A 22,965-nucleotide genomic window follows, 5' to 3' on the forward strand; every position below is an offset into this window, starting at 1 on the left:
GAAAAAAATAAGTATTTATTTAAAAAAAAAAAAAAAAAAAAAAAAAAAAAAAAAAAAAAAAAGCAGATTTTTACGGCTTTAAATATATTCTTCGTGGAGCCACTACACAATATTTATAAAGCACAGTGTTTCTCAAAGGAAAACTTTTATTTTTATCCTTAAAGAAAAATCCTTTTATATATTTTTTCAACGCATGCTAAAAAATAAAAAAACTATATATGCATGCTTGTTTTATTCTTTGGAGATATAAGCCCCTAACTATGTACCTTATCCCTCAAAATAGAATCACACATACTTGAGACAGCAAATACAAGTTGAAATTAAAACACCCACTCGCAACTGAAACTTGTGGAGAAAGTGGAAAGTAAGGCGCAAGCGCCAGTTACAAATAAAGAAGAATAAAATGTCCAACTATTTAGCGCCCCCTACCGTATTGCGTCGACAGAACGCAGCTTGGAATTGAATATAGTGAGATGCGCTCATGAAACCCGCACAACGGGGTCGAGTTTTGACTTCGGTCTTTCTTTGAAAAGCGAATCGCGAACTATTGATAAGTGATTTGGAAATGTTTTTGAGCATGTTAAAGTTAACAAGAAACATTCATATTTTTGCAACTGATGCCTATTGCATTATGCTTTACAATGCATTAGAATTTATAGAAAAATAAGATAAAATATTATTTATTTAAAACTATAACAAATATTTCTAACTTTGGAATCATAAATATTATTTCTTAACATTATATTATGTCATTTCGATTCGCGGCTAAATTAAAAGTTTAAAAATTTATGAAGAATTTTAAAACAAGTTTAAAATTAGAGTAATGAGATAAAGTTATGTTCTACATACCTGAACGAACTTATCATTCTATCTTGAAATTAAGTAAAGAGCTTAAGAATGTTTCGCTAGATTATTTGCACATGAATGAGGGTATGATGCACAATACAATACGCATGTTTAAATCCAGAAATGTTGCTTAACATTTAAAACTTTATTTATTATTTTTTTTATTTCATTGGTATAAGACTATCAAACCATTATTTGTAGATTAAAATTGTGCTAAGTATATTATATGCATTCAATAAACATTATGTATTTTTGGAGAAAAACTAATTCCATGATGAATTTATTTGTAATTATTCAAATTCAAAGCATTTGAAACCTTAAGATTGGCTCGCTAATGACGCACCGGTATTAATTAAATTTATCTATACGAAAAAACATTTAGATTAACGAATGTCTAGAAACGAAACTTGATAAATGATAAAGACAGATTTATTGCGAGTATGCCAATACAATGGTATAAAAAAATTGAAATATTATGCTAAAATTAATAAATAATTGAAATAAATTATCATGGAGGATTTCATGGAGATGAATGAGACAGTATCTGTTCAGAATGCAACAGAGGAAGTTCCAGAACGTAATGTATTTATTCTACCGTGGTGGCAGCAATTAGTCTGGACTCTAATATTCGGAAGCATGATATTTGTTGCTACAGGTGGTAATGTGATAGTCATGTGGATCGTCCTAGCTCATAAGCGCATGAGAAGCGTCACGAACTATTTCTTAGTCAACTTGAGTTTTGCTGACACAATGGTATCCACGTTGAATGTCATCTTCAACTTTATCTACATGCTAGATGGAGACTGGCCATTCGGAGAGGCTTACTGCAAAATATCTAATTTCATCGCCATAGTGTCCGTTGCGGCATCTGTTTTCACTCTGATGGCCATATCTATAGACAGGTAAGATATAAGACTTCAGTTAAAGAAAAATGTTCCGTTTTGCATGTTTTAATGTCAAATTTTCAGTCAGTGCCTATTCAAAACTATATTCCTTTTTTTTTTTGTTTGATGTTCTTTTATTATAACCTTTACCAACCATATAACCAAATACTTATAGTGTTAATTTAATAGTTCAAATATGAAAGAATTAATTATTCTATGATTATTAAAGCTAGATCAAACAAAGCCAGTTTTTTTAGAAACTAAATGAACATTTCTTTAACCTATGACTAATCAATTGCTCGAGCATTTAGTTATAGGAAGTACTTGCTTAACAACTACATTTAATTTAGCAATAAGAGCAATTCAGAAAAATATTATTCAATTTGCAAGAGCTATCAATTTCAAATGATTGGAATCTCGCTTTAAATTTTTTAGAATCTTTACGAGCTATGGTCAATTACAGTTGTATTCGGTGGCTTAACCAGAGCCACTGAACAGACAATAACAGTAATATATGTTCAATAAACTGCATATCTTCTTAATATGTTCAATAAACTACAATCAGCCGAAGTAATAAATGTATATGAAATATAGTTCATTCATTTCTATTATATCTGTAATTTAGTTATATAAAAAAATATTTTTTCGATAATTAGAGTGATTAACTTTAACTTAATTATAAAATTCCTGAACTTTTCATATTTATTTTGGATTTTCCATTGTGAATTTTAAGTGCTTGTATCTCTTAAAAAGTAAACACTTATAAATCTTATTTTGTCAACTATTGTAAAAATTACAAAAGAACGCAACATTTATATTCATTCTATATACGTACTTGTTTAAAATTGATATGTAACTGCTTCATAAAGTTAGAAAATCGTAAGCGTTAAAAAATGTTTTGTTCGGAATCATTGATGCTCTATGTCATGTTTTCTCATAGAAATGCTTTACTTAGAGTGATTAATGTATATTTCTGTTATATCAAAATACCTAAAAAGACAAGACACTAAAAATGGTCAGATATCTTAGCATTTCTAAAAATTGAAGTGAAAATTTTATTGTAAAAATTTCATTGTTAAATCTTAACTATCCCGTAAGAAATAAATTTTGCACATGAAATACAAACATACAACGATATGTTGTTAATGTTGTTATCAAGGAATAAACTGTTTGTTTTGGATCAAAATTGGGACTTATCGGAACCTTTTTTAAGACCTTTAAAGAAAAATAAATTTTAAGTTAACCTTAATATAATTGGCTGTTTTATTGGTAGAGTGATTCTTATAAACAAATGCAAAATATGGAATTAGTGAGCGAATGCTTTTCAATAAAGATAAGTTACAGATACTTAAATTATTTCGCAGAGCGTAAACTACGAATGTAATTAATGTGAAAAGAATCCTTAATGCTAAAAATCATTAAATTAATGCTTTTGGAGTGGATGTTAAAGAGTCATATTTGTCCGTAGAAATCACAATCTTCACAAAACATTAATTACGTTTTTGAATAAATGTTCCACATTTCTCTGCATAAAATATTATTATTTTATAAAAACCTTTATTTTCCATTTCTTTTACAACAAACACGTTTAACTCTCAACTATATTGGAAATTTTATTCTTGCTTTAATTCTATAGTTACATGTTAGTTGGCGGAAAAAATTTTTAAATTTCAAATTTCAGTTAAAGAGAAAAGTTTTAAAAAATCAAAATATTATTTAAAACATTAATATAAACTAGTGGGCTTCGCCCCCAGCTCGTTAACGCTCGCCAACCCCAGAAAATTGCTACGGAATTTTATATGGTTGGCTTCGCACACCAAGCTCGCTTCGCTCGCTAGTACCTTAGGTATATTGCAAATGCACAAAATTCTAAGAATTCAAAACGATCTTTCAAATCCATATAACAACTCTTTTTTTAAAAAAAAATTACATATTTTTAGTAAATACTAAGTCATTAAAATAAATTTGAATTCAAACATGTAATTCGTTAAACCTATTAGAAATGTGCTATAGTGCGTAAAAGCGTAACAGCACGACTGAGACTAATTTTTCAATGAATAACTAATAACAATAATAAAACAAATAAATTCGTGATATAAATCAAAAATCGTAGAAAAAATTCGATATATATAAATTCATGAAAAAAAGTGCTTTCGACAAAATACTAAAATAGAGATCTATCGACAAAGACTACTCACTTCTGCCTAGCTTAATAGTATGGGATTGCAGCAGCTGATGCTCTCTCAGGTTATTTCAATTTCCGTTTTTAAAAGGGCTATATGTTGAGCCACCTCAGCTAGATTTGGCGGCAATCATTGGTCGATTTTCTAGCGTTGCCATTCGGGGTGGTGTAATGAGGCGTTTTTTTGTCGCCGTGTAAGTAAAATATATATATAGATAGATTTTTACCAACTAAAATTTTGACTGTTTTCAGTAACGAGTTGTAATTACGAGTTGTAATTTCTCATATACACTATATTTACGCACACATTTTTGAATGAATTTTTGCTTTTTATCGTGAACAGTACACTAACACGACACAATTTTTTAAGTATTATGATAATTAAAAGTGCACTTACATAGTTTTGTGTTCCGTTCTAGCGTTAAATTATCATCTTTTTTAATAGGTTTACATAGGTTTGTTGTCTTAAATAATTCTAATTGCTTTTGCATAGTACATATAATATATATATATATATAAAATATTAAAAGATCTTTTTAAGAAATATTTAAAAATTTAAAACAAATAAGTTGAAAAATTAAATAAGGAAAAAATATATTCTCGTCATCAGCTCGCACGATTATATCCGAAAAAATCTATATCTGAAGATCCGAAATATGTTGTATTAAAAAGGCCAAAGTAAAATACATCAATACAATATTGTATTGAATTTTATTTATTTCAAATTCATAAATATTTCTTATGATAATTTTTTAATATTTTTTTCTTTACTTTTTAAAAAATCTTTATATATTTTTCCATCTATTCTCTATATTTTTAACTTATTTTATGAGTTCTATGTACTCGCAGCTTATGCGCAGTAAATAAAACGTATTCCTATATATATATATTTATGTGAGTTCGTGCTTAATTTTGACTCGAAATAATAAACTCAAAAATTTGTCTACATTCTAAAACATATATATTAAATGAAAGAAAAATGGAGGGGAAAAAATAATGTCCAGAACGGAATAGCCAGGCTTTACCCCTGTTCGGGTATTTATAGTGCTCTCTGAATGTATTCCAATATTACCGAAGCGGAAAACATTTGAATACATAAGGGAAAAGTTACGAAAAATAAATAAAATAAAATAACATGAAATATTGAATGACCTAGTAAAAATCTGAATAACTTGCAGCTGTAACACCTATGTAGGAAAGTAAAATGAAGTTATGATCAGCACTGGGGGTGATAAATTTTGGCAATACCAGGTTTTCATGAATATCCTTCGGATTACATGATAAAGTGATCTTTATAATACTGGTAAGACATTTCAGATGAGAAAATATAATTGGTCGCCATGCGGCATAAAATACGCTTTTACGAAAAGTAAAATATCAATCTCTACTCGGCCTTCAGAAATTCAACAAGTTTGATTTAGAGAAGTCACTATTGAACCCTATTAAATTTATAAATTATTAAATTGCATCTGTTTCATATTTTTCTTTTGATAGGGATATCAATAAAGTAAACGGAATGATACTTCTATAGTTCAAACAATTAACCGGACGACTTCATATACTCGCTTTGAACATTTGAAGCCATTTAAATCATAATACTTTACAATTTACAACTATTTTAATACGGTATTTCCTTAAATTTATCCTTTTTAAACTTAATTCCTCCATATTATGAACTTTGAAGAGATTTTGCGATAATTTAATATTTTATCAAATATATAGTTTATTATTTTGTCCAGCAACATGTTTTGATCATCACTTTTTTTAATATATTAGTTACTTACTAAGAAATGTTTTATGGACGCTGAAAAAATATAATTGTAAAAGCAGCACTAGTTAGAAATCATGATCAAGAAATAACAATTTTGGAGTTCAGAATTTTGAAAGGTGGTCTTGGATATCTGTTTGATCTGCATAGATTAAGCATTCTTAAATGTTAGTCTTCATAGATTGGTATGCATAGATTGAGGATTCTTAGATTTGAAAATGCTGGAAACTCCTGCAGCCTGTAATGAACTGTTGATGAATGAGATTCTATAACTCATATGTGTTACTTGTCGACAGTTTTTTGATACAGAAAATATTTTAACACTTCCATTTTCAATCCAATCGTTTTCATACATTTGCATACATATGGATTTTAAATGTTATAAATCATTACAAACGTATGCACAGACCATCAACCAAAACTTAAAACTATACTAAGCCATCACTTATACTTAGGGCGGTCGTAACCAAGTGGTTTGAGGTCCCGGTTCAAAGGAGCCAGAATTCGATTCTCGATCCTTCTAAGACCTACTGATTACACGCAATATACGTGCTCGTGAAATTTGCTGAATCAAAATTCCTAAGGTCGATCGCTGATCAGTACCATAGGTACAGGGATCTGGAGAAAATTTTCTTTCCCTTTTGATCTAAGAAAAAGAAGTAGCTTCGCGATTGAGTGGTGATGCCATTTGTCACCCATGTGGTGCTCTCTTGTCAAGCAAAAGGAAAACTTCGCAACTGGCCAATTTCTGACGACCATAGTTTGTCCAACTGTCATTACAAACAGCAACATTAAAACTTGTACATTGACGACGCAGTTCTAAGAATGTTTTTATTGTTTTTGACTGCCTCGTGTTAGTTTTTTGACCAACTTAATATTTCCTTTGCAAAATTCCGGTAAAGTTTTTAAAAAGAAAAGCTCTGAAATATGTTACAATGCTCTGAGCTGGTTGACATCAAAACGTATAGTATTAGGAAATGTATCGTGGCATTATCGCCAAAATGGATCCATCAGCAAAATAAGTGTTTCCTGATAGTTAAAAAAAATTCTTAGTTATTCTGACACGGAACAAAACTTACGTTATTATGATTTATAAGACTCTTAAAACAATTATAAACTATTAAAAATCATCCAGAAGATTGTGAAATTACTGAGTTTTAGTTCATTTCTTACATTGAGAAAAAAGTATGGCTAAAACTGCCAGAATGTTGTAAACTTTATTGTGTTTCTGGTTCTATGGGGGCACCAAAAAGCTCGGTAATTTTTATCAAAGTGCTTTAATAATTTTAGAAAAATTAACAATAAAATAAGATTTTATAATATGCGATAAAATTCGGTGAAAGCTGAAAAATTTGGTAATTTTAATCATGATACCGTAGAGCATGGCATAAAACCTTTATTCAGTTAAATTTACTTTCACTTTTTGTATTTACTAAATGCATGGTAAAAAGAACTGTAATTTTGAACTCTATAATTGCCGATGAACCGTTATCGTATGATTGAAAAAATTGCTAAAAGAAAGGTTTCAATACCGTATAGTTCGGTTTTGATTACCATAATTATGGTTTGTTTTACCAGAAATGTTGTTACTATTCAGAATGTTAATTTTACCAATTTTTTTTTCTCTGCCTACATTTCAATAATCATTTTGTTATGAAATCTGAATTGCTTTTACACGCGTGTGTAAGGCACCACATTCTGAGAGTGATCTAACACTTTTTAATCTAATTTTAAAGGTATTTTTAATAAGTGGTGGGATGGAATTGGGTTTAGAACGCTCGCTTGTAATGCAGATTTACTTTTAATTTCTATTCCCGACTCAGATTTCTACCCATTATTTCCCATTTATATTCTCTATGATTATGTTTTCTAATCAATTTTGTCGAGGTGTTGTATTAACATAACGATGGTACGAAATTCGTATCATTAAACAGGCGAATATAACAACTTCCACAGTTTGAGGAAACGTTCGCTTTAAAATATTTTGCGAAAAGCAGTAATATATCTATAAAAAAGAAAATTTTTCAAACTTGAAGTACCCATTTTCTTACGGTGTATATTTATGGTTTACATTTAAAAAACTAAATACGGTTCCTAATATGTTCTTAAGGAAAAGTGAGTGAACCGTCATGCGTTTGCACTAGAGGATAACTTCCTAAGAACGCGTTTTTCCACTCCATTATAATTTGAGAAAAATATGATTTTTGTGTGGGTATTTATGAGGGTATAAATGGAGTTTTCCATACATAAAATCTTTATGTGGTTAATACTGTTGTGTTTTTTTACAGTAAACATAAGGTAAATATAAAATATCTATAAATACTTTTAAAAAAATCAACTTTTGCAGAAGAAAGGCAAAGAATTGTTTCTTACATTACTGTTCGAGACTTTTAAATTTTGATCATTGAAATAGCATAATAATAGATTGTAAAAAAGTTTTAACGCTGGTTTCATTTAAAGATGACGGCAAAAAGACTTCTAGTATTTTTTATTTTTCTGTTTTTTTTTAAAAAAAATTCCGTATTATGTACGGAATGATATACTGAGGAATTTTAAAAAAACTGATTTTAAGTAATGATGCACTGAGCGTTTTCAAAGAAATGTTTCTTGCAAAATTAAAACAATATTTGCTCGCATACATGTGACAGGGCATAAACTTTTTCTTCCAAAATTCCTCTTCTTAGTTCAAAAACTTTTCGACAGATCGAGTTCAAGAAATAAACCTGTGACCGAATAAAAGAAAAGCAAATAAAAAAAACAACAAAAAAAATTCTCGAAATATTTAAGGTTATGAAAATCACATGTTGGTTACATGAACAATTTTTCAAATTTCATCTTAACTAAAAGTAAGGAATTTAGGTGAAAAAAATTACTCCCCTTGTCGGAGAACTTTTTGAGATGTTTTCTTTTAATTTCATCGTAAACCTTCATTGAAATAATAGTACTTATTTTAATATGGAATATTTAAACATTTCCCTTAATTTATAAAAAAATTCTACACTTTTTTAAATAAATTATTTTTAAAATATTAAACTTAGACGTACTTTGTTCCGAGTTTTTAAAATTATTTGCAGGAATTTCAAGGCAAAAGCAAAATTTCATGCTCGTTCTTTCGCGAATAACATTTTCCATTTTGAAAAATCAATGGAATGAGAATTATTCACTTATTAAAGTCTAATTTATTATCAGACAAAAAAACTAGCACTTTTACTGCTAACTGCTTCAGTTGAAGTCTTTCGAGTGAGCAGTTTGCTAAAGGCAATAGCAATCCCTGAGATTTAAGTACTTTTTCCCGCAATAAGTATTTAGCTGTACATTACGGTTAACACATTATAGTATTGTAATCAATCCATTACTATAATTTTGTCCACTTCAGAATGGAACCTAGCATTTTTTTTCTTTTTACTCTCAATATATATTATTTATATTTATCAACTAAGCGAAGTTTCACAGCACCACAATTTGATAGTTATACTGTCTATTTAAGAAAATAAATAAATAAAATAAAACAAGGAACGAGTGACATAAATACTTTATATTTAAATAAAAACTTTCTTTTAAGCAACAAGAACGTTGAGAAAAGTAATAGTTCAGTTGCAAAAAGTACATGTCAAAGCAAGGACCAAATATGTCACAATCAGTATGCAAAAATGTCACCTCTCTGGCAACATTTGAAAGAAATTTAAGACAGAAAATTATTGATAAAATGAAAATAATATTTCACTTTCCTTGTTGCTAAGTAACTTAATATGAGATTTCTTTGAGAATTGGATATAAACGAGACAAACAGTTTCAGTCCATAAACATGAGAAAGCAAGTATACATCCAAATTCATTAGCCGATAGCTTGTTCCAGAAATGCTTATTCGCATATAGGTCACACCATTAGTTTTCGCTTGACGCATGCACCATGGCAGTCAGAGGGTTAAATACTTTCGTGACTGTGTTCAAATGTTTATAGAAGTTGTAATTAAGCTTTATAACCGTTTGCCGAAGATATATATCATAATTGAATTTAAAATGAAGCATTCCCGATACTATTTCTTCACGTAACTTATTTAAATTAATAATTTATCAATATTATTGAAGATTTTCTCAATTTTAATTAATCATATTGTAATTGTTTTATAAAAACATCAAGGTATTGTAAATATTTCCTTTAATTCCTATTAAGTCTTAGTACACAACTGTATAAATTTTACAAACTGAAACTTTATTTTAAAAGAATTCGGATAAAAGTGGAGTCCCTGAAATATTAGACAAGAAATATTGAAACAGAAAAGTCTTGCAAAGAGAAGTTAAAAATATTGTACTTAAAATATTCCGAGGCATTTTATTCTCAAAGCTTAGCAGAAAGGATTTCTTTTTTTTTTCTTATCGTTTGCTACACAATTTTTGCTGTCATGGTCGTATTTTTCACGTGGCATGAAAAATGATGTCATGTTTTGTGGTGAATAATAATCTAAGAGCTTAGTAAGGAACGGGAAAACGTGAAGTATGCATGTTAGCGTTGCATAGAGAAGATTTCCAACAAATGGTATCACGAACAACTAAACTTTGCTGCAGAAGATTTTAATATGTTTCTTTGGTAAAAGTAGTAGTTCAAAGTAATATAAGCGCACGTACATACAGAGCGAAATATATGGAATATATGTTTTGTTATTAAGGAGAACTGCACATTAAAAAAATTGTACACTGTAAAAAAAAGAAAATAAATTTTAATTTCTGTAAAAATGAAAGAAAGCACTTTTTACAGTGAAAAATAATTGTCTAACAATAAAAGTAAGTTATTTCTGTTTTTTTTTTTAATGTTAACCGTAAGCTACAAAAAATCCGTTATTTTACAGACGCTCTCTGTATGTTTGGCTGCTTAAAGCTTTTCTTCACTAAAAAGTTTTTCTCTGTTTTCACCCTAATCATAAGAGGATTAAAACTGTCAACTATAATACTGGTTTTTGTAATGCAGTTTCGCTTTCTGTAAGGAAACTTCATCTTCGTTTCAAATCATTTCACGATTATTTTTTTACTGACTCTTACTTTTAAGCAATTATTTTTTCTAAGTTTCAACATCCTTGTAAGTGTTGTGATTCGACTTTATTATCAAACTGATACTCTACCCATTTGTTATCTATGTTTGGACAAACATTTTTGTTCAATTTAATTGCAAGATATTTTAATAAAGGTGGACCACAATAGTTTAAAACTTATTTGTGCTTACATATGACTTTTAAGATAAAGTCATTTTAAGATTTTTTTTATTAAAAAGCGCAAGAGTGTCCATGCCTCAGAGGTCAATACGCTCACATTCCATTAAGGTGACCCGGGTTTTAATCCCGGCATTGAGTGGTAAAAAACTAAATCGTGCTCTCGGCTTGTTCCACTCACAGTACTTGGCAGCATGGCAATAGTTATTTTACAGAGAGTCTTTTGTTAAAATAACCGATGTTTTATCAAAAAAGTACTCATTTGCTTAAAGAACTGTTTATACCGACACAACAGCTGACACTTTTCCTTTCATGTGAAATTTACAGATTTTTTTACAGTGTGCATCTGTATTGATTTATTTTCTAATTTCCACTCACAGTACTTTGTATCATCGCAATAGCTATTTTACAGCGAGTCTTTTGTTAAAATAACCGAATTTTTATCAAAACATTACTCATTTGCTTAAAAAACTGTTTATACTGACACAACAGCTCACACTTTTCCTTTCATGTGAAATTAACAGATTTTTTTACAGTTCGTATCTGTATTAATTTATTTTCGAATTTAAAGTGTATTTCATTGAGCAAACATGGCGATATGGACATAATTTTATGAAATAAAAGAACAGATTGCGAACTTCTTCAAATATTTCTACCAAAAAATATGAATCGTTCTATGGTAGTAATCTGCAAGTTAGTGAAAGTACGATTAGTTAAAAACCTGAAATTTAAAATCTCAATGTGTGTTTAATTCAGTAATCTTCGTTCAAAGTTTTCCTAATCAAAATTTTCAAATTAAAAATTACCATAATTTTTCTTAAATATGAAGTTCTTGCTTTTTATAAAATGAATTTCAATGAAACTATTTTTTTTATTAATGCTTGTAACTGAATTTTCTTTTATGATAAAATTTTTTCTCAAAATTGGACTTTTTGCGGGTTTTTTCCTCCAAAAATTATAATTAAAAACATAATTAGCAAAACACCATATATTTTACCGAATATGTACAAAATGAACTTTTATAGATCAAATATTCTTTTTCAGCTTTTTACAATTAAAAAATTATATAAAAAAGTTTTCCATATATGTTCTAATAATAATAATAATAATAACAATAATGCATATTTTACTTGGAGACGTTTCGTTTTGTTGCCTATTATAATAATTACTTGAACAAAACAAATAAGATTTTGTCTACAATTTTTTTTTTCTTCATGCAAATATTAAAAAAAAGGTACCAAATTTAGTCGTGTATCGCTAAACTTTAAATGCCCTAATAGTTCGTAAATAAGTATAATCACAATAGCCTGTATATACATGTTCAATAATATATAATTTATAATATATAATAATTAGTTTCATGGATATTTTTTTACAAAAATTCCAATTAATTTAAACAAAAAATATTTTTAACAAAAAAAAATTTCAACATATTTTATAACATTTTTTCAATGAGAATGTCCGTAAAATGAATTATTATATACTAATCATTATATAATAAGAAAATATTTTAAATAATAAGAAAATATTTAAAATGAAAATAAGTATTCAAAATATTTCATTTTGAATAAAAATATCTTTCGTATAAAATAGTTTTAGAAAGTGCTTCAATAATTTTGAATTGGTCTAACTTTCGTTTGATTCTAAGAAATTTCCGATAAAAAGAGATTTTAGAAAAAAGTCATATTGATAAATCAATATTAAAATGGTGAAAGTAATAGATTTATGTTTGTGATAAGTGTTTTCATCAATAACAATTTTTCCTTCCGTTTTCATAGACATTTTAGAAATTTACTGAAAGAAAATGAAACGTAAAATACATTAACGTATCCCTCCTTGCTCAGAAACACGATAACCTTGGATAGGCCATGGCTTTCCAAAGAATTTTCTTCTAGGTTTCTTCATTTTTGTCCATGGTCTTCCAATTAGTCATTCTTAAAATGACGAGATCCCTTTTTAAGCAGTCAGTGTCATCTGAGGTTGGGTCGACCTCAGATGCCTGGCTAAGAATATTTTCCGTGTTGGACGTTCTTTGTTCATTCTAATTACATGAGCAGCCCATTTAATTCTTTCGATTCTAAATTCAAGAGTTTGTGCCATAAACCATCAACTTGTATTTTACCAAATATCTTACATAATTACCAAATATCTATATTACTCTTAGTATCCGCTGCTCAAAGACTCCAACAACATTTTCATCTTTTTGTATCATTGTCCAAGTTCCTGATGAGTATGTGAGTATATGTCTGATTAGAGATTTATAAATTAATAGCTTGGTCTTCCTTTTAATTAAGTTAGATATATCTTAAATCTGTAAAAGCATCTGTTGGCAGCATTGTATCTGCTCTGAATTTCAAATGTGATGTTGTTGTCAAATACTAACCTTGGAGTCCAACTATCTAAAGCTATCAATTTTTGCTAATTTATATGTACCAATTGGTCGATATTATGTCTGGTAAAGATGCGTTGTTATCTCTCTTTTATTCCCTATTCTACCTCAAATGATGAGAGGAGGTAATACTATCTGGGTTAGTATTAGATGAACTCTGATCCTCAATTTGTAAGCTCTCTGCATGAAGTAAATTATTAAAGTGTTCATTCCCCCCCTGGAGAATTTTAGTTTTAATTTTGTCTGTCAAGAAAACTGCCCGGCTGTTTGGGTCGGAACCAGCAGCGTCATATATAATTTAATTAAAAAATGTGGTTTAGTAGAATTGGAAAATAAAAAATACAATAAAAACACATATTCATACATCATTTATACACGTTTAAAATACATCTACAAGTATTTTAAACCTCTTCAAATAAAGGCCAGTCTCATTCTGTTAGAAAATAAATTAAAATAAAAATAAAATTCACAGGTGACGTTCTGATATTGGCGTTGGTTGCACGTTTAAGTATTTCTTAATTTTTCTTACTTTTATCAGTGACGCTATATTTTGTTCTTAAACGTTCTGACAAATACTATGCTAAGTGTATTATAAAATCAATATTGATGTAGCTGATTAAGAAGAAATACTTCACTAAATTATTTCCACAAATACGATTCTAGTAAATTCTCATAAAATATAATGCAAGCATATGAAGAATCTCCTCCGAACATCTTCAACAAAGCATCTTTCTAACAGCACTCCCAAACTTTCCTTCTTTACCTTTAAGCTTTCCTTACAATGCGGAAGCTTTTGTTGACAAAATATGATACTACAAAGTTTATAGTTACTATAATATTTGATACTTTCGGTTTATAATATTCTTAATATCTTGTGAAAAGGTTAAACATGTCATACTTACAATTACTAGATATTTCAAGGTGTAAGTTTTTACAGAAATTTACTGAAGGAAACAAAACCAGGTAATTTTCAAAAGTCTGTTTTAGAAACATCAATAAAAACGCACGCCTTGTAAAACGTGTATCTTTTTCAATATATATTTGTTAAACGCAATTTATTTTCATTTATAGCATTTAGCATTTATAACATTTAGTGTCATTTAAAGCATTAAACATTCTTAAATAATGTTTCTTATTATTTCTTTTTGAAATTGATTTTCAATTCTTAGTAAACATTCGCTGGAACAGAGTTGGCCGTTGATTACAGTAATCGATTACAACTGTAATTGATTACAGATAATTACAACTATGTAATCAATTACTTGTAATCACGATTACAAGTAATCAATTACTTGTAATCGTGATTACAACTTTCAAAAAATTTTGATTAGAGCTGTAATCATGATTACAATTTTGATTACAGTAATCAATTACTTGTAATCACGATTACAAGTAATCAATTACTTGTAATCGTGATTACAACTTTCAAAAAATTTTGATTACAGCTGTAATCATGATTACAATTTTGATTACAGTAATCAATTACTTGTAATCATGATTACAAGTAATTGCGATTACAAGTAATCACAACAAAAACGATTACAAGTAATTATGATTACAAGTAATCAAAATATATGATTACATGTAATCATGATTACATGTAATTTGATTACATGTAATTGTGATTACTTGTAATCAAACTATACGATTACAAGTTATTACGATTGTATACTATAGTCAAATTTTTTATGTAAGTATTCATGTGTTTACATATTTTTATGTACATAGAATGTACGCACGCATGAACGTACAATTTGTGATTCCTATACATACAATGTATGCACAAACGTTGTTTGTACGTACAATATTTATAATTATATTGTAATATACTTAATGCAATGCGCATATGCTTAGTACATATAATTATGCATTTATGATACATGTACGCATGTATGTTAGTTTGTACAAAAAGGCAATGTTTTGTATCTTTGTATACATAGACAATGTATGTATGAACGTATATGAAAATAATGTTTATGCGTTTGCATGCTTTTATGTACTTAAGTGCATATATTGTATAAATTTACGATAATAGCACGTATATACAATGTACGTTTGTATATAAAATTGTACGTATTTGCGTACAATATGTAAAAATGTTATTTAAAGGTACAATATATGCACATAGTTGCGTAAATAAAATGCGTACATGTATACATGCATATTTATATGTACATTAATATATGTGCAAGCAAAGTATGTACTTATGTACAACTTACGTATGTACTTGTATAACTACATACTTTGTTAATACTTATGCGCATGTAATGCATAGATGTACAAAAAAATAGTTATATGCACAATGTATGCATGTGCATACAACGTATACATGAACATAATTACAAGTAATGTACAAATACGTGCGTACATTTAAATATATGTAATTACAATATACACATACATTGTGCATACATTAAAAAAATTTATATGAGTAAAGTTATTAAAATTTGTTTTAAAATTATTCTAAGGTATATGAAACTCGACCTCATATTTTTTAGAAAGCAAACGATAATTTCATTTTGAATTTCTAAATATTAATTCCACACATAAAATTTACCGTTTTTCTTACCATTTAAAAAATTTCTTTGAATCATGCATAATGTTATAAAAAAAATAAATCTGTATTGTCAAACATTTCATGAAAATACCTGAAAATAATTTTTTATTCAGAGAATTTCAAAATGATATAGAACAATTAAAGCTGAAAACTAAATTTAAATATCGTTTGATTTTGTCATTTAACTTGCTTGAGTCATTAAAAGTTAACTTACATGCATTTTATTTATTGCATTGTACACATATTTAGACATAAATGTAATGTACATATGTATACGTGTAATGTATGTACACATGTACAATGTATGTACTTACATTCATGTATTGTACGTGCATATATAGTACATATGGATATGCATACATGGAACATACGTGTATTGTACATGTGTGGATACATTCATTGTAATATATACATTGCACCATATGCATAGATAGAGATAGCATGCATGTGCACATGTAAAATTTGTACGAAAGAATTATGCCCAATATATTTATGCACATACGTACTGTATATGTACACATATATGTACATTATATGAACATTATATGTTCATTTCATCATATGTACATTATATGAATATACATCTGTACGCTATATGTATATACATCTGTACGCTATATGTATATACATCTGTACAATATATGCATCTCAAATGTGTGTACGTACGTTATGCATGTCGAATGCATGTATGAATATATGTGAAATATAAATACGCCCAATGTACGTACAATAGTTCACAAATGTATTATGCATATTTGGATACTTACATTGAGCATGAACATATTATGTACATGCACATAAATACACTGGACATGCATATCATGTACATGTATACATACATATATTGTACATCCTACAGATATACCTATATTGTACATGCATACATATATTGTACTGTTCATAAATAAATTGCACATACATGCATGGGGCATACATTGTACAGACAATGTATGTATGTTCGTACAAACACAAGTACTTCTATATACATGCGTACATGAACATAGATATACATTTTACATACACAAATATTTGCATAAAATGCATATATTCATTGTGTATAAATGTACATGCCTACATTGTTTGCACATACATACGTAATTATTATCTATATACATACGTACATATATTTTATACCTACAATATAAGTGTATGTACATGTGTGTGATACTAAAATGTCTGAACATATGCACTAGATAAAATCATATGTACATACATTTCAGTTACATTCATTTGTACGTATACAAATACGTACAAAATGCAGTGCGTGTTAATACGTGCAAAATGTATCATTATAAAATACATTCTACTATCTACTGTAAAATATAATCATTTATAAGAATACAATAGTCTTGTAATCGTGTAATTAGATTGCATGTAATCATGATTACATGTAATCATATATTTTGATTACTTGTAATCATAATTACTTGTAATCGTTTTTGTTGTGATTACTTGTAATCGCAATTACTTGGAATCATGATTACAAGTAATTGATTACTGTAATCAAAATTGTAATCATGATTACAGCTGTAATCAAAATTTTTTGAAAATTGTAATCATGATTACAAGTAATTGATTATTGTAATCGACTATGTAATCATGATTACAGCTGTAATCAAACTTTGTAATCACGATTACAAGTAATTGATTACTGTAATCAATATTGTAATCATGATTACAGCTGTAATCAAAATTTTTGAAAATTGTAATCATGATTACAAGTAATTGATTACTGTAATCAAAAAATGTAATCGATTGCATTTTTGGCCAACTCTGCGCTGGAACTCAATAAAAAGAATGCTATAAGTGTGCTATAAGAATGAGCCTTATGTCAAAAGCCTCCAAATTTTATTTTATGCAATGTGCAAAATCAAAAAACGGTTTATTATAATAAATAAGATTTTACGTACAGATATGAATTCTTAATGGTCAGATGGATAGAATTAATTTGCATTGACGGCAGTAAGTCCATGGTTTGATCTTCATTAAGATCCCCACCCTTCTACTCACCCACTTTCTATATAATACCATGGGGAATAACTTTATTTATGCAGGAAAACCTATACCATGCAAGGAGAGGTCACGGCATCGGAAAATCTCTTTGCAATGAAACTAGTATATAAGACAGGACATAAAATTTCATTTTCAAAGGTAGAAGCAGGGCAAAAAATTTTGCACGCTGTTTTTTTAAAGATTAATGTGAGAAATTTTTAAACTTTCATCTGATATAGTTTTAGAACTTTTCGCTTGCAAAAACCATAAAAGAATGTAGGATCTGAAAACTGTAGCACAAAATCCTAAACTCTTAAACAAATTTGGGAAACATGTTGAAAATGTTTCATTGAACTTCACCAACATCTGAGCCCATGTTAATTAAATTAATATAAACTTAAATTCTACCCTTTATGATAACATAATATCCACTCATTCATCAAAGAGATTTGGATTTAATTACACGAAGGTTTAATTACACATATTTTAAATAAGGTCCCAAATTTTAGTCGTTTCTGTAGTCGTGGGAAGATGAAAATTGATGAAAATTTTCATAGATTTCAACATATATGATGACATAAATTTCTATCTTTTCATGATGTACATCAATACGCATGTCCGCTTAAAGTCTTAAGAACGTGTCACAATTTTCAATATTTGTCCGCAACAAACTCTGAGAATAATATGGCAGTTTGAAACATACTAATTTACAAGACAAAACTTATTCGCTAGCCTTGAATAATTGATCACCAGTAGCGAGCCAGCGAATTGAAATTCCACACGATGCTTTTAGGGTAATCCATACTCAAAGTAATAGAACGCACTAGCCAGCCAATTTCGAGAAAGATACATTTGAAAATTCAAGCATATGGGCACCTTTACATATCTTTATATATTATAGTTTGGGAATGGCACAGTGGTCTGGTGGCAAGGAATCCAAATAATAACGAGACACTTGAAATTTGAATCGCAAAATGGACTTTTCTTGTTCTCCCTGATAAAACATTTCTTTTTTGTTTACTAAATGTTTTAATATAATTTTGTTTAATGAACTGTAAATTTTAGTCTATTAGATATTTCTTGGTATTTAAATAGCAGTAACTATTTAATCTTTCAATAAAATGATAAGGATAAAATACATTATTTATAAATAATGCTAATAATAGCTAGTTAGATTTTGGCTAGTTAATTTTATTATAATTTTTTTAATGAACAATAGTTTAGATTGCGATTCATGAGAAAGAATTAGAAATAAAAAAAATACATACATCTTGCATAGACTATAAGCAATAATTTTTTGCATGAACAACATTTCATAAAGTTGATTTGCCTAATATCATGCATCATTTACATTTTAAAAGATTAAAAATTGGCGATGGAAAATAAATATGAACTGTCGTTTTGGTTACATTGTTATCTTCTCGAGAATTTTACGCCACAAGTTCGTATCAGAATAGTACTTAATCTGACACTCACTCACTTCCACTTTACAATCTAACTTTTTAATTGTTAAAACCACTCTTCCTAAATATTATTATTTTAACAAATATTTTTTATCGAATTATTGTAGCTTAAATGTCAAGCAATATCTCATAACTAATGGAATGCAAATCCTTAAGTTATGAGATATTCCTTGCATCGAATTAGTTGAAATATAATTCATTCTCGTATTCTTCCTTTACTAAACTTAGATTTATTATTTGTTAATGTATTTTATTGCAGCCAATATAAATATTTTTGTCTTGAGTACCTAGCAACGTTGATGCATAATTTGTTTGTTTATGCTCCACGAGGTTTTGTGCCTGTCTTTGTGCAAAATCTCTGTATACACATATAATGAACGAATTGATATCTTTGAAATAGAATCTCTGTGAAAGAATTTCGAATGTGTCACTTGAGATAATTAATACTTGATGGACATGCCTTACTCGAAATAGAACGGAAAGAACAGTTGCTAACGTAACCAAATGTCACTTTTCAGCAACCATTCAAGATCGCGATGCCCCACTACGTCACTTGCAGGTATCCCATTACATGAACCGCTCCGCAAACGTCTTCACGTTCGCTGCTGCTAACAAACTGCACTATTTGTGAAAATGAGATTTGACTATTTTATTTATGATCATTATTTATTTTTACATAAACTAATAATTTATTTTTACATATAACTAATTTATTTACGACAGTATAGATAAAGCAAAAGAACTGAAGCTGCTTGTTAAGATGTATCAAATGCTCAAAGCTATTTATTCAGGAAAAGTAGAGTTTTTTGTCTGAATTTCTTAACCTAAAATATTGCCTGCTTGAATTAAATTAGTATATAGAGATTATCTCCTCGAATCATTAAGATTAAGTACTAGAAGGTGGAGATCAGATCATTACATCAAAAGTTCATCAAGGTGGTCCGGTTTTTATCTTGTCCGCTATATATTGCTTAAGACACAATAACAAACTTGCAGTTCAACAAGAGCTCAACAAAACTACTTCGAACATTGAATATAAGATAACATATACCTAATTTACCAAGTATTATAGCGTGCAGTTTTTTGTGCACGGTGGTCTCCATTTTCTGTTCAACAAATCATCTACATAAAGTTTGTAGTCTTTCAAAACTAAACGCAGACATGAAACTTTAAAAATTAGTGTTTTTCGCATGATGGTCAAAATGACCATTTTTGTTTCAGGTATTTCTATGATTAACTATAATTGCAAAAAACATAAAGATATCAAAGTCTTATACAGTGTACTTTGACGCAATTTGGGAATGGTAAAAAAACTTGGAGCTTTAAAGCTCAGTTGTACCTTTAAAGCTATCATAAAAAATTAAAGTTAAAAAAGATTAAAACAACCCAAATTGTGCTTCTTGTTTAAAACTATATGACAGAATTGTAGAATCTTCTGAATTTTTAATTTTAAATCTCATAAAAATATAATATATTAAATCAATCTATTCAAACAATATATTTACGTATTAAATTTAAACAAATATAATATATTTCCACCGAAACTTATTTGTAATTATAAACAACTACAACACATTGTCAGCAATTAGCAATTTCGGAATAAAATATATTTATATTTTCTAGCTTTTCGCTTTATTTCATCAAATAAATCCTGAAAAATCAAATACGCATCTGGACCATTGATTTATTTATGCATAACGAAACTTTAATCTAAGGTTGGAAAGACGAACCCTTTCAGACATCGGTGATTAACGGGACATATCCATATCTTTTAACGACCATCCTGTAATTTTGCCTCCGTTTAAAATATTTAATAGAATTGATGAATTTTCTGAACATTTAATTTTAAATCACCGAAGGATTTTAAGAGGCTTATAAAGAATGAAGTTGAACATTTAAAAGTTTTCTCGTAGTGATATAAAAATGACATTTTAATAAAATAAAAAGGACCATTAAAAGTATTTTTGACCACGTTAAATGGATAAGTGAATTCTTTTTCTTAAATTTAATGTAAAGGAGATGTATTAATATGTTCAATTACGATTATACAATAAGGTATGCTACGATTATACAATTTGAGATACAAATACAATAATAATGAAAATTGAAGGCCGGGATAGCCTGATCGGTTGGGCGATGGGTCCATGTCCGAGAGTTCGTGGGTTTGAACCCCGCCGGCCGAAGATTTCCCGTGTAGTTGGTGACTGATGCACGCTAAAATTCTGTCGAGTCGCATAAAATTCTGTCGAGTCGCGAGTTCCCATAACAAATCCATACCTCTGGGATTACTGGATTGGAGATCGATTGTTCTCTGATTCAGGTCAAAATTACGATCCGTGGATGAATGAATGGGTCCGCCTTATAAACAAGTGAGACGTTTGGTGAGGAAGAAGTCGAATTCTTGGCAACAGATGGCGCCACTGAAAAAAAAGAATCACTCTCTCTGTGTTAAATTTACTCGGTTTCACCAAGCAGGCTTGACCGTGTGGCAAGTGGCATTCAAACCAACCAACCATGAAAATTGAAGAGAAAGAGTATACAATATCAAAATATGGAACATATGCAATGGAAAGTATGCAACACCGCCAAGCTGCCATTGTCACAACTGGAAGAATATTTGGACAAAAAATTTAAGATGAAATAAAATAATTGTTTACCTCGGAAGTGAACTAAAAGGATCGCAAAAGCAGAAAAATACTTCCTGCCATGTTTGTCAGTGCATCCACTTTAATTTCATTTAAATATTTTTCCCTTTTTGAAATTCCAGTTGCTAGTTATTTTCAAAAAATCTTATTATATATATGTTTTGACACACACTGTTTAATCTACTAAAAAGAATGTAGTATTTAATAAGTAAATTCGAATATTGAGAGCCAGAGGAAAAGTTGTAGTAAAGAAAAATAGCATCAAAAAATTTCATATTTTTTGTCTGTATGTGCCTGATTAATAAACTTTTTCTCTTCATCGCAATAATTAATAAAATTACTCCGCTAATGCCCCTCTGCTACCAGTTCGTGGACATTTGTGTGCTAAAGAAATTAACACTTCATCCGAGCATTTGATTTTTATTCTGTCACGTTAATAGAATTTTCCATCTCTTACGATTACTGAAAGCTTAAGAGATAGAAGGAATTAAGCAACATTGCATTGTGTAGTAAAATTCCCATAGAGAACTTTGCCAAGCATATTGTAAAAGAACTTGAGGTTGAATTATTAAATTATAAAGGTTCTCCTGAACAATTATTAATACTGAAGTTATTTCACTCTTTGCTGATACTATTATAAATTTGCATGCACAAAATATTATTTCCCTTCACGCACTTATGAAATATGCATTAAAAAGTAATTGAATATAATTTTATGATATTATTAAAAATATATTGATAAAAAATATTTTGATTGCAAACTTATTGCTACTCTGTTTAATTCATATAAATGCAAAACATGCAAGTGAAAAAAATGTTCCTCTGTACAGAGGGTAAAAAAAAACAAAAATTCCTGAATAACTTTTGATCTATTGATTGACTCAATCTAAATTGGGTCCCGCAGTTTTAATATCGTAAATACTCTGCTCCCAGTAGAGCACCGACGTCAAGCATTACTAGCTGTCCAGAAGCACCTCTTTTATCTGCATGTACAAGGACCGCAAGTGCATGGTATCGGCGTCCCACAGTGGACTGA

At 28.8% G+C, this 22,965-nt stretch overlaps 1 protein-coding gene across 1 annotated transcript in view; it reads left to right on the plus strand.

Moving 5' to 3' along the window:
* Positions 1 to 443: 443 nt before the first annotated feature.
* The window catches only part of LOC107441932 (tachykinin-like peptides receptor 99D), a 102,722-nt gene continuing 80,200 nt past the window's right edge, over positions 444 to 22,965 (plus strand). The window contains exon 1 of the mRNA XM_016055355.4: positions 444 to 1,748. Within this exon, the coding sequence (XP_015910841.1) occupies positions 1,357 to 1,748 (392 nt within the window). The 5' untranslated portion in view covers positions 444 to 1,356. The remainder of the gene's footprint in view (positions 1,749 to 22,965) is intronic.

This window comes from Parasteatoda tepidariorum, chromosome 1 (assembly GCF_982258835.1).
Source record: "Parasteatoda tepidariorum strain Cologne lab strain chromosome 1, Ptep-v5.0, whole genome shotgun sequence".
Classification (NCBI taxonomy): domain Eukaryota; kingdom Metazoa; phylum Arthropoda; class Arachnida; order Araneae; family Theridiidae; genus Parasteatoda; species Parasteatoda tepidariorum.